This window comes from Hyperolius riggenbachi, chromosome 2 (assembly GCF_040937935.1).
Source record: "Hyperolius riggenbachi isolate aHypRig1 chromosome 2, aHypRig1.pri, whole genome shotgun sequence".
Classification (NCBI taxonomy): Eukaryota; Metazoa; Chordata; class Amphibia; order Anura; family Hyperoliidae; genus Hyperolius; species Hyperolius riggenbachi.
Window position 1 is genome coordinate 478,027,834 of NC_090647.1, and position 15,118 is coordinate 478,042,951.

Genomic DNA, 15,118 nt, shown 5'->3' on the forward strand with positions numbered 1-15,118 from the left:
CTTTTTTTTTTTTTATTGCAGTTTTAATGCAAGTGAATGGGAGCGATTTTTAAAAAGCACTGATCAATAGCATATGCTCAGAAAAGCACTTATAGTGTGTCTGAGCCCTTAAGGCAGGGATGTCAATCCGGTCCTTCGAGGGCCGAGGTCCTCACACAGTTTTGACACAGCTCAAATTAATTGATGGGACTGAATCAGGAAAGGTGTGGTCCACCAGATAGAACACATTTCTCTTTCTCAGTCCATCCTAAACACTGGCATGGATCTGGCCCTCCAGGCCTGGCGTTCGACATCTGTGCCTTAAGGTTTAAAAAATGCTCAGATCTGTGTAGAGTGTAGGTTTAAGTCTGCAGATAGAGGATGAGTTGGGAGACTTCTCCCCACAATGCATGTCTTGAGGAGATTATTAAAACTTTGGCAAAGCTGTCATATCTGTGTAGTAAGTCTTCCTCCCATGAGCAAACGTCTGGGGATTGTTTGTTAATTTTGGGATAGGAGATGTTGGATAAACCTATTCACTTGTAGACAGGTCAGGTCTCGTTCACACCGTTCATGATTTGAGTTATCACGGTTTAGTGAAACAAGCCTTATATGCGCTGCGCAGCATATAGTCGCACTGCTCCTTGCATTTTTGGCAAATTGCAGCACTTTCCCGCTCCGCCTTCAGTCTCCCACCGGCGAACGCCGCTCGGAGACTGTTAGACGGGGAAACCACTGTCTAATAGGGCTGTACAGCACTGCGATCTAAAACAGCACTGTACTGGGGACAGCCGTATGACACAGCTGTCCCCCTGGGGGACACAGGAGCGATCTGCTGTGATAGGCTGAAGCCTATCTCAGCCGATCGCTGTGATAAGCTCACTCTGGGATGGAGGGGGGGGGGGGGGGGGGGACAAAAATAAATATAAAAAATAAGTAAATTTTATAAAAAAAAATAAATATAAAAAAAAATAAACAACCCTGGGGGCGATCTGACCCCACCAACTCTGAAGGGGGGTGATCACTTGTGTGCTGAGTTGTGCGGCCCTGCAGCAAGCCCTTAAAGCTGCAGTGGCCTAATTGAGGAAAAATGGCCTGGTCTTTAGGGGGTTTAACACCGCGGTCCTTAAGTGGTTAAGATGGCCTTCCTGAGAAATACCCTATTCCACACCACAGGACAGGAAGTAAGAGAAAGAGTTACATTGCGATCATTAAGCAGTTACCTCATACGGTGCAGAACAAAGCTAGAGGCACTATAGTGACCAATAAAAGAATGCATTAAATTATACACTATACCTACTTTTACAGTAATTATCCAGATTTCTATATCCAAAACACTTCCTATATCTATACATAGCTGTATATTGGTTTGTAGCCCCGCCCACCCAGTGTTGCTTAGCCTAGGCTGTTTAGCTATTCTCCTCCCAGAGTACTCTGGGAAACCAGGCATTATTTTCACTGGCTTTGGAATTCTCAGAAACAAACATTTTTGCAGTGATGCGCCTGCTCTTCTCATATCATAACCTGCAGGATGAAAACCTGTACATAGTGCATTACTGTTATATTTTCACACTGACACCCCAGTGATTTAAAGTGCTCCACACGTGCTCCACACTTGGTGTAATAATTGCCACGACCCCTTCAGAATGCAGGCTCACCAGATATGGTCCACCTCACTTTTCAGGTGGGTCTCTCGCATGAATCAATAAGCCAGCGAACCAACAGCCTCAAATCTTCAAAAGAGTTTAATCCAGATTCCTCTTATAATCACAATAAAACAACAAGGCCAAACATAGCGTAAAACCGTAAAACATTAGTAGCCAATGCCCTGCGCTAAAATGCACTCACGTCATATAGGTGGATAATGCGCATATCAGGCCCAGATAAGCCTTGCGGTGTCACCTCCAATGCGGTTTCGGCGTCCCGTCTCCGCTGCGGCGCTTCCGCTTGTGTATAACTTGTAACCGGCTCGTGCTTCCCAGTATGCTCCCAGTGACGTCAGGCGCTCCAAGCTCCGCCTTACGCGTTTCGTCCGCAAAGGACTCATCAGAGGCTGACGTCACTGGAGCGTCCGACGTCCTTTATACCAATTTCCCCCGCGCTGACTCCAACGCGACCCGTAGGTCGCGTGCGACCACGTCATCACATTCTGATTAACATATGCTGAAGCGCATCATCCATCTTGTCATGCGCCTCAGTTTCGCTTCCGCATCAGTGGGCCTTTGATCTTATATCAGCCATATATCTCCTGCACTGACGCCATCTACTGGATGACTACCTAACTGCTATCATTCTATGTTTAATGCACATAAAAAACACTTTAGATTTGCAATTAAATTTTAAAATTTGTACATATCTTTTCCTGACTACTACATCAAAACCTCTAAAAATGGCTCATCTAATGATCAATGCCCCATTTGACTCGTCATGCATGGAGGTGGCACCCTGGTGATTAACCCGCAAATCACCATTTATTATTATTAATTTTCATTTACTTCACTTCTCAAACATCTATTCATGTCTGTGCAAAATAACCTTCTTAGGTTAGTAACCTCCTATTCAACCATGGATGTCCCAATCAAAGGGGCCCCATTTACATGTGTACCATATATACTATGGCCACCCATGGGGGAGAAACCTGTGTCCAATATTTACTTACCCTGTGCCCCTAAGGCTTAACTACTCCCCATTCGCCCTTCTAAAATAACACGGGGTGAAACAGTGCAATGTGCCCTCATATTAATTTATACTACAGCCACAGATTTCTCGCATCTTTGTATACATATCCTGTCCCCCTGCCCCTCTAAACAATGTGGAAAGCTGTCTCTCACTAGTCTACAACCTCATACCCCCATATGGGATCCAATATACCAAATTCAAACCTACAAACCTCACAGGTCATTTGTTATAAAACAATTTAAATCGAATTCTACATTCATACCCTGGGGCGTCATAGTTTTTAAATTATAAATCCATCGCCCCTCTGCCTGAGAAATGTCCCGGACCAAGCTGGACCCCCTCCATTTCTTCACATGGGCCTCTATACCCATGAATTTCATATTTGCAGGATTACTATCATGAAATAACCTAAAATGGTTCGACACACTATGCGTGGCCAAGCCCTTCCTGATATTGGCCACATGCTCCCCGATTCTTTTATGCAATTTCCTGGTGGTACGGCCAACATATTCCATGTTGCAGGGACATTTAAGTAAATATATTACCCCTTTTGAATTGCATGTGATGCATTGTCTTAATGTCACCATCTGTCCCGTATTATTTGATATGAATGAGCTTCCCCTTTGTGGTAATGCCTCTCTGCATCCCCTGCAGCTCCGGCACGGGAAGAAGCCCTTTTGTCCCAGCATGTCACCAGATCGAATTTGGGGTGGGTTAATAAAACTGGGTACCAACTGTGATTTTAAATTCGGGGCCTTCTTATATATAAACCCCGGTTTGTCGGGTACCACCTTACTCAAGGCACCATCCAACCGCAAAATATTCCAGTGCTTCTTAATTATGCCTTCAATGTCCCTATATTGACCATTGTAATTTAACAATATGTCAAAGTCCCTGTTTTTTTGTGGTATTACATTGTTCACTTTATTTTTCAATAGGTCCCCTCTATTCATTGCTGTTATTTCTTCCACCAGTGTATTGAGGGTATTCTCCTTATATCCCTTTTCCATGAATCTTTGTGTGAGTATTTTACTTTGTTTTTTAAAAGTCTCCACCTCAGTACAATTTCTCCTTATCCGCATCAGTTGTCCCTTGGGTATGTTCTCCAACCACCTCTTATGGTGACAACTTTCTAGCGGGATATACCCATTTTTATCCGTGGGTTTAAAAAAGGTCTCTGTATTCAGTAAATTATCTTTTTTCTTAATCACTAGGTCTAGAAACTCGACCTGGTCATATGCCTGGGTAAATCTCATTTACCCAGGCATATGACCAGGTCGAGTTTCTAGACCTAGTGATTAAGAAAAAAGATAATTTACTGAATACAGAGACCTTTTTTAAACCCACGGATAAAAATGGGTATATCCCGCTAGAAAGTTGTCACCATAAGAGGTGGTTGGAGAACATACCCAAGGGACAACTGATGCGGATAAGGAGAAATTGTACTGAGGTGGAGACTTTTAAAAAACAAAGTAAAATACTCACACAAAGATTCATGGAAAAGGGATATAAGGAGAATACCCTCAATACACTGGTGGAAGAAATAACAGCAATGAATAGAGGGGACCTATTGAAAAATAAAGTGAACAATGTAATACCACAAAAAAACAGGGACTTTGACATATTGTTAAATTACAATGGTCAATATAGGGACATTGAAGGCATAATTAAGAAGCACTGGAATATTTTGCGGTTGGATGGTGCCTTGAGTAAGGTGGTACCCGACAAACCGGGGTTTATATATAAGAAGGCCCCGAATTTAAAATCACAGTTGGTACCCAGTTTTATTAACCCACCCCAAATTCGATCTGGTGACATGCTGGGACAAAAGGGCTTCTTCCCGTGCCGGAGCTGCAGGGGATGCAGAGAGGCATTACCACAAAGGGGAAGCTCATTCATATCAAATAATACGGGACAGATGGTGACATTAAGACAATGCATCACATGCAATTCAAAAGGGGTAATATATTTACTTAAATGTCCCTGCAACATGGAATATGTTGGCCGTACCACCAGGAAATTGCATAAAAGAATCGGGGAGCATGTGGCCAATATCAGGAAGGGCTTGGCCACGCATAGTGTGTCGAACCATTTTAGGTTATTTCATGATAGTAATCCTGCAAATATGAAATTCATGGGTATAGAGGCCCATGTGAAGAAATGGAGGGGGTCCAGCTTGGTCCGGGACATTTCTCAGGCAGAGGGGCGATGGATTTATAATTTAAAAACTATGACGCCCCAGGGTATGAATGTAGAATTCGATTTAAATTGTTTTATAACAAATGACCTGTGAGGTTTGTAGGTTTGAATTTGGTATATTGGATCCCATATGGGGGTATGAGGTTGTAGACTAGTGAGAGACAGCTTTCCACATTGTTTAGAGGGGCAGGGGGACAGGATATGTATACAAAGATGCGAGAAATCTGTGGCTGTAGTATAAATTAATATGAGGGCACATTGCACTGTTTCACCCCGTGTTATTTTAGAAGGGCGAATGGGGAGTAGTTAAGCCTTAGGGGCACAGGGTAAGTAAATATTGGACACAGGTTTCTCCCCCATGGGTGGCCATAGTATATATGGTACACATGTAAATGGGGCCCCTTTGATTGGGACATCCATGGTTGAATAGGAGGTTACTAACCTAAGAAGGTTATTTTGCACAGACATGAATAGATGTTTGAGAAGTGAAGTAAATGAAAATTAATAATAATAAATGGTGATTTGCGGGTTAATCACCAGGGTGCCACCTCCATGCATGACGAGTCAAATGGGGCATTGATCATTAGATGAGCCATTTTTAGAGGTTTTGATGTAGTAGTCAGGAAAAGATATGTACAAATTTTAAAATTTAATTGCAAATCTAAAGTGTTTTTTATGTGCATTAAACATAGAATGATAGCAGTTAGGTAGTCATCCAGTAGATGGCGTCAGTGCAGGAGATATATGGCTGATATAAGATCAAAGGCCCACTGATGCGGAAGCGAAACTGAGGCGCATGACAAGATGGATGATGCGCTTCAGCATATGTTAATCAGAATGTGATGACGTGGTCGCACGCGACCTACGGGTCGCGTTGGAGTCAGCGCGGGGGAAATTGGTATAAAGGACGTCGGACGCTCCAGTGACGTCAGCCTCTGATGAGTCCTTTGCGGACGAAACGCGTAAGGCGGAGCTTGGAGCGCCTGACGTCACTGGGAGCATACTGGGAAGCACGAGCCGGTTACAAGTTATACACAAGCGGAAGCGCCGCAGCGGAGACGGGACGCCGAAACCGCATTGGAGGTGACACCGCAAGGCTTATCTGGGCCTGATATGCGCATTATCCACCTATATGACGTGAGTGCATTTTAGCGCAGGGCATTGGCTACTAATGTTTTACGGTTTTACGCTATGTTTGGCCTTGTTGTTTTATTGTGATTATAAGAGGAATCTGGATTAAACTCTTTTGAAGATTTGAGGCTGTTGGTTCGCTGGCTTATTGATTCATGCGAGAGACCCACCTGAAAAGTGAGGTGGACCATATCTGGTGAGCCTGCATTCTGAAGGGGTCGTGGCAATTATTACACCAAGTGTGGAGCACTTTAAATCACTGGGGTGTCAGTGTGAAAATATAACAGTAATGCACTATGTACAGGTTTTCATCCTGCAGGTTATGATATGAGAAGAGGAGCACTGTCTGCATATGTATCAATAGACTGTCTGTGGATTGATGATAGCGAAGACTCTGAACTTGCTGTGGACATAACTACTAATTAATCTTGGGAAAGTTTTAGTGGGTGGGCGCATTCTGTACCATTATAATTCCAGTGATGCGCCTGACAGGACTAAAGATGTCACCACCAGTGATACATTTCAGAATGTGAATCTGGGTGAGGAAAGAATTTACAATAGGCAAACACTGACTAAATAATTTATAAAGGAATAGTATAAAAAATAAGCAATTTCATTACATTATTTTCACTACAGTTCCTCTTTAAGTGAGCAGAGATCTCCAAAATAAAGCATACAGCAGCAGCCACTGTATGGAAATGTATTTATTGTATTTATAAAGCGCCAACATAATAAAAAAAGCGCTTGAAAAAGCGCTTTGTATAGCGATTTACCCAGCACTTTAAAGAGACTCTGAAGCGAGTCTCAATTCTCTTTTTAACCTATATTGATGTTAAGCCCCATCAGCACAGCTAAACCGCCGCTATTCCTCTGGAAAAAAAGGGGTTAATACCCCCAAATCCCCTCTCCTGTGTCGGGGGAGCGCTTCCTGATTGAGGTGGAGCTACAGCCATAAGCTCTGCCTCAAGCGCATCAATACCCGCTGATCGCCGCCTCCCCCGCCCCTCATCTGCGTACACAGAGATGGGCGGGGGAGAGGTGGAGATCCGCGCTCATAGCTCTGCCTCCAGGAAGATCAAAATCCACGACCAAGAAAGTCGTGGATTTTGCTGGGGGCATTTGCGGGGTATTAACCCCTCGTTTTGCCGCGGGATAGCAGCGGTTTAGCTGTGCTTATGGGGCTTAACATTAATACAGGTTAGAACACAAAAGGGTTTGTCAGCACCCCAAGTAATATTGACTGCATGTGCTGGGGTAGAACATGTATACATAATACTATAAGAGAAAAGATACCCCTATAAACAGCACCACTGCAGACCGTATATATCAATCAAAAAGTTCTTTATTACAATCTTTGCAAACACATATCAATGATACACAAAATTAAAAACATCTAAAAACAGCATAATAATGTATTTCCAGCCATATTTACTATAATGGGCCTGCAAGATATAATAATCTGTTATGTTCAATCTCAGTGAATGTACAACCTGTAACCACTGGGGGCTCAGAGAATGAGCCCCCTCGTGGATGAACCCCGGGTTCAGTATGAATTATAAAGTGCAAAAAACCTGTGTATAACAGTGCATATCAGCCCTACTTGGAACCATGAAAGTGCATATAGTGCTATATTATCACAAACAAACAATCATTCAGCATATGCAATAACCAGGATGAACCCGGGTTCATCCACGAGGGGGCTCATTCTCTGAGCCCCCAGTGGTTACAGTTTGTACATCCACTGAGATTGAACATAACAGATTATTATATCTTGCAGGCCCATTATGTTTAATATGGCTGGAAATACAATAGTATGCTGTTTTTAATTTTGTGTATCATTGATATGTGTTTGCAAAGATTGTAATAAAGAACTTTTTGATTGATATATACGGTCTGCAGTGGTGCTGTTTATAGGGGTATCTTTTCTCTTATAGTATTATTAATACAGGTTAGAAAAGAGAATTGAGACTCGCTTCAGAGTCTCTTTAATGAATAAATAAATTGTATTTATTAATTCCCGGGGGCAAAGTAATCACTTCCTGACTGACGTCAGGAAGTGATTTAAATAATTGCTCTGCTAAAGCGCTTACAAAAATGCTTATAACACGCAGAGCGATTAGACTGCACTGATCGATTTTTTTTTTTTTATTTTTTTTTTTTTTTTTTTTTTTTTTGTATAGAAGTGACCAAAAAAATGATTGGAAATCAGATCAGACTTGATGGGAATTATTAATTCAAACTGTCTGACAGGATATTGCATGGTGTGTACCATGCATACCATACACCATGCGTTTTTGAGGCAGATAGATGGTTCGATAGGTAATTTCCAACATGTCCGATTTCACTTTAGATCATTTTAGTGCTTGATTTCTGATAGAAGTGAATGGAAATTGATAACAAAAGATAAGAGAATCGAGCGTAAAAACAAATCGAAACACGATCGAATGGCAAATTGACTGCAAAAACGCATCGTGTATTCCCAGCATTAGACGCTTGACTGGTACACCTGGTCTGATCAGTGCTCTGTGCTTAGACAGGAACAGAAACGGATGCGCAGAAAGTATCAGACCTCAGTACCAGTGGCGTATTTAAGGAGCTATGGGCCCCGATGCAAGTTTTACAGTGGGGCCCCCCAAGCACTCTATACATAACAATTGATACGGCACACCAAAACCTGTCAATGCCAACTACAGTGTCAGAGATGCAAAAAGGGGATGGGGAACAGTTTAATGATTACCACTATTCAAAGCATCTATAGAAGTGATTCTTATGAGCACAGGACCAATAGAGAGCTAATACTGTAGTTGAGGGAGGGCCCTTCAGGCTCAAGGTCCCTGATGCGGTTGCTACCTCAGCAACCCCTATTGCTACGCCTCTGCTCAGTACACATATGAGAGTACAGCGTTTACACAGAATTGAGCAGCATTGAGAAGCAAGGGGATTCTGAAAATGTACAGAGATATTATCAGGGCTGTGGAGTCAGAGACGGGGCAATTTTAGGCACCCGGAGTTGGAGTCGGAGTCATTGATTTCATAAACTGAGGAGTCGGGAGTCGGATGATTTTTGCACAAAATCCACAGCCCTGTTAAGTATTAGAATAAGGAGTCTCGGAGGCTGAGCTATTTTGGGTACCCGGAGTCGGAGTCGTGGTTTCATAAACTGAGGAGTCTGAGTTGGAGTCTGAAGATTTTTGTACCGACTCCACAGCCCTGGATATTAGACTTGTTAGCCTTTTTTTTACCATTTCTTTATTTCAACACCTTATTGTTCCTTTGTTCATTTCCAGGAAAATTTGATGAATTTATTAATAAGATATCAGCTAGGACAGCAGTTGGACATGATCGATCTGGGCGACTGATTCTGTTTCATGCGGATGGACAAACTGATGGAAGAGGGTGAGTGTTGGGTGGAACCGGCAACATATTTACTTGTAAAGCCCAGCTTAAGGTTTGTTTCTAAGTTTTTGGATGGCATGGAAATGGAATCGGGCTTAAATTGTTTCCCGGTCCCATTTTAGGCTAGCAAATGCCCACTGAAATGTGACATGAGCTATTTAGGCATGTTTCTCTTACAGCAGAAATGAAGAAGCATGTGTTGATGATGTAATGAGTTTGTACGTTTCTGGCTGATAATGATCCCCAGTCATTTCTAGTGCCTGAGTAGGTTAAAATCACCACTACCAGTCATGCACTGGCTTCTCATTGTTGCTAGTTTTGTTTTGCCAGCTCTAGAGGCAGATGATCCGCAGGACGGCCAGGCAACTGGTACTGTTTAAAGGAAAATAAAAAGGGCAGCCTCCATATACCTCTCAGTTCAAGTGTCCTTTAACAATCTCTGGATACCATTAGTTTTTGGTTTGTTTTTTTCTATGATTATAATAGCCTCAATTCTTGTAGCTATGTGCAGTAAATATTTTTGTTGCTAAAATACCTCATGCTGTATTTTCCTCTTTGTTTAGAAATGTTGAAAAATCTTTCAGAATTGCTAAACATGCGGTAAATGTATAAAGTGCGGTTAAAAAGTGTGTTATTTCAGCGGTAAGCATGTGGTAAATAAATAATAGTAGTCTTTAATTGTCTTCCATTAGTTACGACCTATGAAAAGTATTAATTAGGTAGAAGAGGCGCCCTGGTGTATAATAAAAGCATTTAAGAACAGTATACAATCAACAAAGGATTGAGGTAGCTTACCCCACAGACGAAAAATCTCTGTGTAAACAAGACTTTTGTAGTGGTTGCCCAGGCAATGCGTTTCATGGGTCCGAGCCCGCCCCCTCAGGCCAATATCCATGTCAAACTAAGCAAAAGGTTTAGCATAGGGAGCCTCACTATGCTAAATCTTTACACCAGGGCGCCTCTTCTACCTATTTAGTGCTTTCCATACCCCCATACGCCACCCGTTTGAGGGGTGGAGACAAAGTACCCGTGGTTTCACCACGGTGGAGATCTGTTTCCCTTCTTTTCTCGAAGAGAGTGACAGCATCCAGGTCTCTGGCGATCTCCCCGAGTGGAGTCGGGTTCATTGTCTCCACCTGCTTCCTGTGGTCGGTTGCCCCTCTGCAAACCCACCTTTGTGTGTAGTTCTTTTACTTTTACATTTACCATTTTACTTTGACGTACTGCACCATTGGGCTCCCTTTTTGTCTTCTGTGCCCTCTTCTAGAGGGTGCCCCGACACCCACACCCCACTACTATGAAAAGTATATTTATAGGCAACTCCTGTAAAAAAAAAAATCCAGTAAATATTTGGAGTTTTATTTCTATTACTCTTTTCTATTACACAACCTGAATAGGAACTCCACTAAAAAAAACTGCAAAATGCATACACATAGACTTTACCGCCAAATACAGACAGGTCTTAAACTGATTGGTAAATTAGGTGCTAACATTCCCCCTAATTTCCCTGAGAATTCCGGTGGGGGGGAGGGAGTGTTTGCGGTAATTCATGACTAAAATTTACTGCATGCGGTAAAACATCAGTAAAATCTAACAGAATTGCTAACTATCATTACCGCATGATGCGGTAAATTACTGTATATGCGGAATTTTGCTCGAAAACCCTACCAGAATTGAGGCTATTATGTTTGGAAATATTTTTGAGAACAATATATCTGCAATTAAAAATACTGTGTATCCTGGAGCAAGTATTGACTTTCAGAAACCTTGTTTTCACAACTCTGCTGTGCTAACAACAACATAGTCCTTGAAGCTGTAAAGCAAATATAACTTGTTTCTTGTCTTTGCTTATCTCCTGACTCCTCAAAGCAGGTGAGTCAGCCAGCTGGCTAGATATAGCATTAAAGAGAACCCGAGGTGGGTTTGAAGAATATTATCTGTATACAGAGGCTGGATCTGCCTATACAGCCCAGCCTCTGTTGCTATCCCAAACCCCCCTAAGGTCCCCCTGCACTCTGCAATCCCTCATAAATCACAGCCACGCTGCTGACAAACAGCTTGTCAGAGCTGGCTGTGTTTATCTCTATAGTGTCAGTCTGCTGCTCTCCCCGCCTCCTGCAGAACTCCAGTCCCCGCCTGCATCCTTTCCCTCCCTGCTGATTGGAGGGAAGGGACGGGGGCAGGGACCGGAGCTATGCAGGAGGCGGGGGAGCAGCTGAGACTGACACTACAGATGTAAACACAGCCTCACAGCATGGCTGTGATTTATGGGGGATTGCAGAGTGCAGGGGGACCTTAGTGGGGTTTAAGATAGCAACAGAGGCTGGGCTGTATAGGCAGATCCAGCCTCTGTATGCAGATAACATTCTTTAAACACACCTCGGGTTCTCTTTAAAAAACAGATAGCTGCTGCACATGAATTCTGAAGGATTGTTTTAAAGAACAAGTGACACCCATGCTAACCTAGAAATAAAAAACACATATATAAGTAGATACATACTAGTTCTACTTACATAGGAAAAGCAGAGAATCCTATTCTTGACAGTTTCCATCTAAGTTACCTTTGAATGAAGCTAATCCTGTCATTACCTCCCTTTTTTTTTTTTTTTTTTTTTTTTTTTTCCCCCTCCTCTCCTCTTGCTTATTGTGTATTTGTTATTCGTTATCCGCCTTCCACCCAGAGTATTCAGACACTCCCACTGAGGTCTATACTAGAAAGTGCACGGTCTTATGTCATTAGGAGTGGGAAATAAAGGGAAGAGGAGGAATATATTCTAGATAAAAAGTCTCCCAGCATGCAACTGTTTTGCCAGCCGATGGCAATGGCAATTAAAGGGCCAGTGCTCCTAAGCTGTGTGATAATGCTAAACCATAACTGCAGAAAAAGTTTTCTGAAAGTTTTCAAAGCAGGATTAGCATCTTTATCACTTAATACACTCAGACCAGTTGTTGTTGAAATTATATTTTTATGGTGAACTGCTTTTAAAATGTTTAAATATCGAATGGCCAATCCAGTGATGTTTCATGAGAAAAAAACATGCGTTTTTACAGCCTCCCACCCTCTTTTATGCAGACTAGTTCTTCTGGAAGCTGAGGGTAGAGCCATTAAATCAAATATCTAGGTATAAATCTAAAAATCATGTGTAATAGCTTCTAATCAAAGTTCACAAATCTTGCCGCCTTGTGTGAAATGCGGCATCTGCAACTGTCTTGAAATTTTGCCAACACAAGAAGAAGCAGCTTTGTGAGAGGTTTTAGACTTTGGGTGTGGCTGCTGCAGATTCCTTTATTGCATCCTCTCCACTGTTCAGACTGCAGGTGGAACGGCACAGTCCAAATCTATGAGAAAAAATTGCAACCTACTGCACAGTCAGTCAGTCAGTGAGTGGTGCAGGAAGTCTAGGTTTCCTGATCAGGGGCCTGATGCACTAAACTGTGGTAAGGTTGCCGTGTGCAGGCAGTGCATGACAATTTTTACCGTTTACTACTGCTGGCAGTTGCCTAATTAGCGCGGACTGTGAGTATTGTATTGCTAGGGTAACCCTAGCAACGTTTTCCTTACTTGGGTAATGCAGGTTTTGCTAATTGGGTAACTTGCACTATGCTGCCACTGGTAGTACAACTATGACTAAGGGCAGATGGTAGGCCCGATATGCGTCAGTTGATACGGTGGTTTTATTGCACCCTGTAATGTGGAGTCTCTAATAAAGAAAACCAGCTTTTTGCACCGACCTCATCTGGTTTGCGGATCCTTTTTTGCTTCTATGTGTGGATTGGGCTGGCTTGCCTGATCCTCCACTGACTGTTATGGTCTAGGGGGTTAGAGCATTTATGAACTCACACCTTGCCAGTGGTAGTAGCGGTAAAATTCTTGTGCACTGCCTGCACAAGGCAATCTTACTGCAAATTAGTGCGTTGCTTACGCGCTTGTATAAAAACAAGCTCTGCAACGGAGTTCTCACACAGCTCTAGGAAGACCTCTGTACCTGAAATAGAGCATCCATTTCTGTATGCCTGACTTTGCTCACAGACCCAGAACTGCAGGGTTTACAAGTAGGATTCATATTTTCAACTTTGTTTTGAAAAAGCATTACTAATTTAATCTTTTTTATTTATTTATTTTAGTCTGAACTTGTGGGAAATGGCTGATTTCTTAAAGAGTCAAGATGTTTACAATGCCATAAATCTGGACGGAGGCGGATCAGCCACTCTGGTTCTTAATGGGACGTTAGCTAATTATCCTTCTGATCACTGGTGTGTACTAAAACTGTGCATGTGTTTGTGTGTCATTTCTATTTTTTATTATTTTTACTGCATGAGAGAAATCTAGATACTCCTGAAAATGCTGTTACCTGGGTGATGATCCTCAGGACTTGTTTCATTTGAGTTAAAATCACTATGTTAACTAGGATAGTAGCTTTTTATTTAAAGGATCACTATCTCAAAAGAAGTAGGCAGTTTAAAATCTGACAGAACCAGGTTTTGGGCCAGTCCATCTCCTCATGGGGGATTCTCAGGGTTTTCTTTGTATTCATTAGCATTTCCTGAACAGCAGTTGCAAAGTCTGACAAAATAGTGTGCCAGTGAGTAGGGAGGCTGGTATCTTACTATTTTGGCAGTTAAACTGCCGTTCAGGAAATGCTGTAGAAAACAAAGAAAACCCTGAGAACCCCCATGAGTAGATGGATTAGTCCAAAACCTGTCGGTTCTGCCTACTTTTTTTTTGCAATAGTTGTCCTTTTAAGTAGGTGAGCAATAGCTGCTTGTATACCACTTATATGACTGGTATACTTTTAATTAAAAAAAAGACACTACAGTTTAAGCTTATGACACAACACTGAACTGAAAACCCAATCTCCAGGCCAATTACCAAATGTCATAAATCTGCACAGCGAAGGCTACTTTCAACCTATGCACATTGAGTTGCAATGGAGGTGAAAAGTCGCATTGCAGGTTAGGAGTGCAAAGTGAAGCTTACAGTACATTTAAAGAGACTTTGAAGCTAGTCTAAATCCCCTTTTTGAACTTTTGAACCCCCCAAATCCCCTCTGATGTGTCCGGGGAGCGTTTCCTCATAGAGGCAAAGCTAATGGCGGTAGCTCTGCCTCTTAGCGCGTCAATCCCGGCTGATCGCCACCTCTCCCCACCCCTCTCAGTCTTCCATCACAGAGAGGGGTGGGGAGAGGCAGAGATCCGTGCGGCGATTGACACGCATGGAGGCAGAGCTGCAGCTCATAGCTCTGCCTCCATGAGCAGCAAAATCCATAACCAAGAAAGTCGTGGATTTTGCAGGGGGGATTTTGTGGGGTATAAACCCCTCGTTTTGCTGCGGAATAGCAGCGGTTTATCAGGGATTATACTGCTTAACATAAATACAAGTTCTAAAAGGGGATTTAGGTTCACTTCAGAGTCTCTTTAAGTATGCTTCACTGCCACTGTAAATGTGGATGTTGTCTGTTAATGCGCAATATGCTGCATGTTATTCCGATGGCAAATGCCTCACTGTTGATGTAAGCATACATTGCGATTATATTGTCCGTTGCGATGGAATGCAATGGCTGCAGCTTAAAGAGTGACAATCCCACTCATGAAGCATCTTCCACCAGCACTCACTAACTTGATCATGCTCCCCACATCTTTCTTTAATGAAGAATCGGTACAAATCATTCCTCCATTGGTGTCCTGACAGTGTCTGGATCACCACAAGTGTCCATTACAGATGAATAAGTGACAA

General features: G+C 42.5%; 1 protein-coding gene across 2 annotated transcripts in view; it reads left to right on the forward strand.

Annotated features, from left to right (window-relative positions):
- The window catches only part of NAGPA (N-acetylglucosamine-1-phosphodiester alpha-N-acetylglucosaminidase), a 49,068-nt gene that overhangs the window by 10,770 nt on the left and 23,180 nt on the right, over positions 1-15,118 (forward strand). For both annotated transcript variants that reach the window (XM_068270269.1, XM_068270267.1), the window contains exons 4-5: positions 9,276-9,384; positions 13,510-13,638. In XM_068270269.1, the coding sequence (XP_068126370.1) occupies positions 9,276-9,384; positions 13,510-13,638 (238 nt within the window). The remainder of the gene's footprint in view (positions 1-9,275; positions 9,385-13,509; positions 13,639-15,118) is intronic.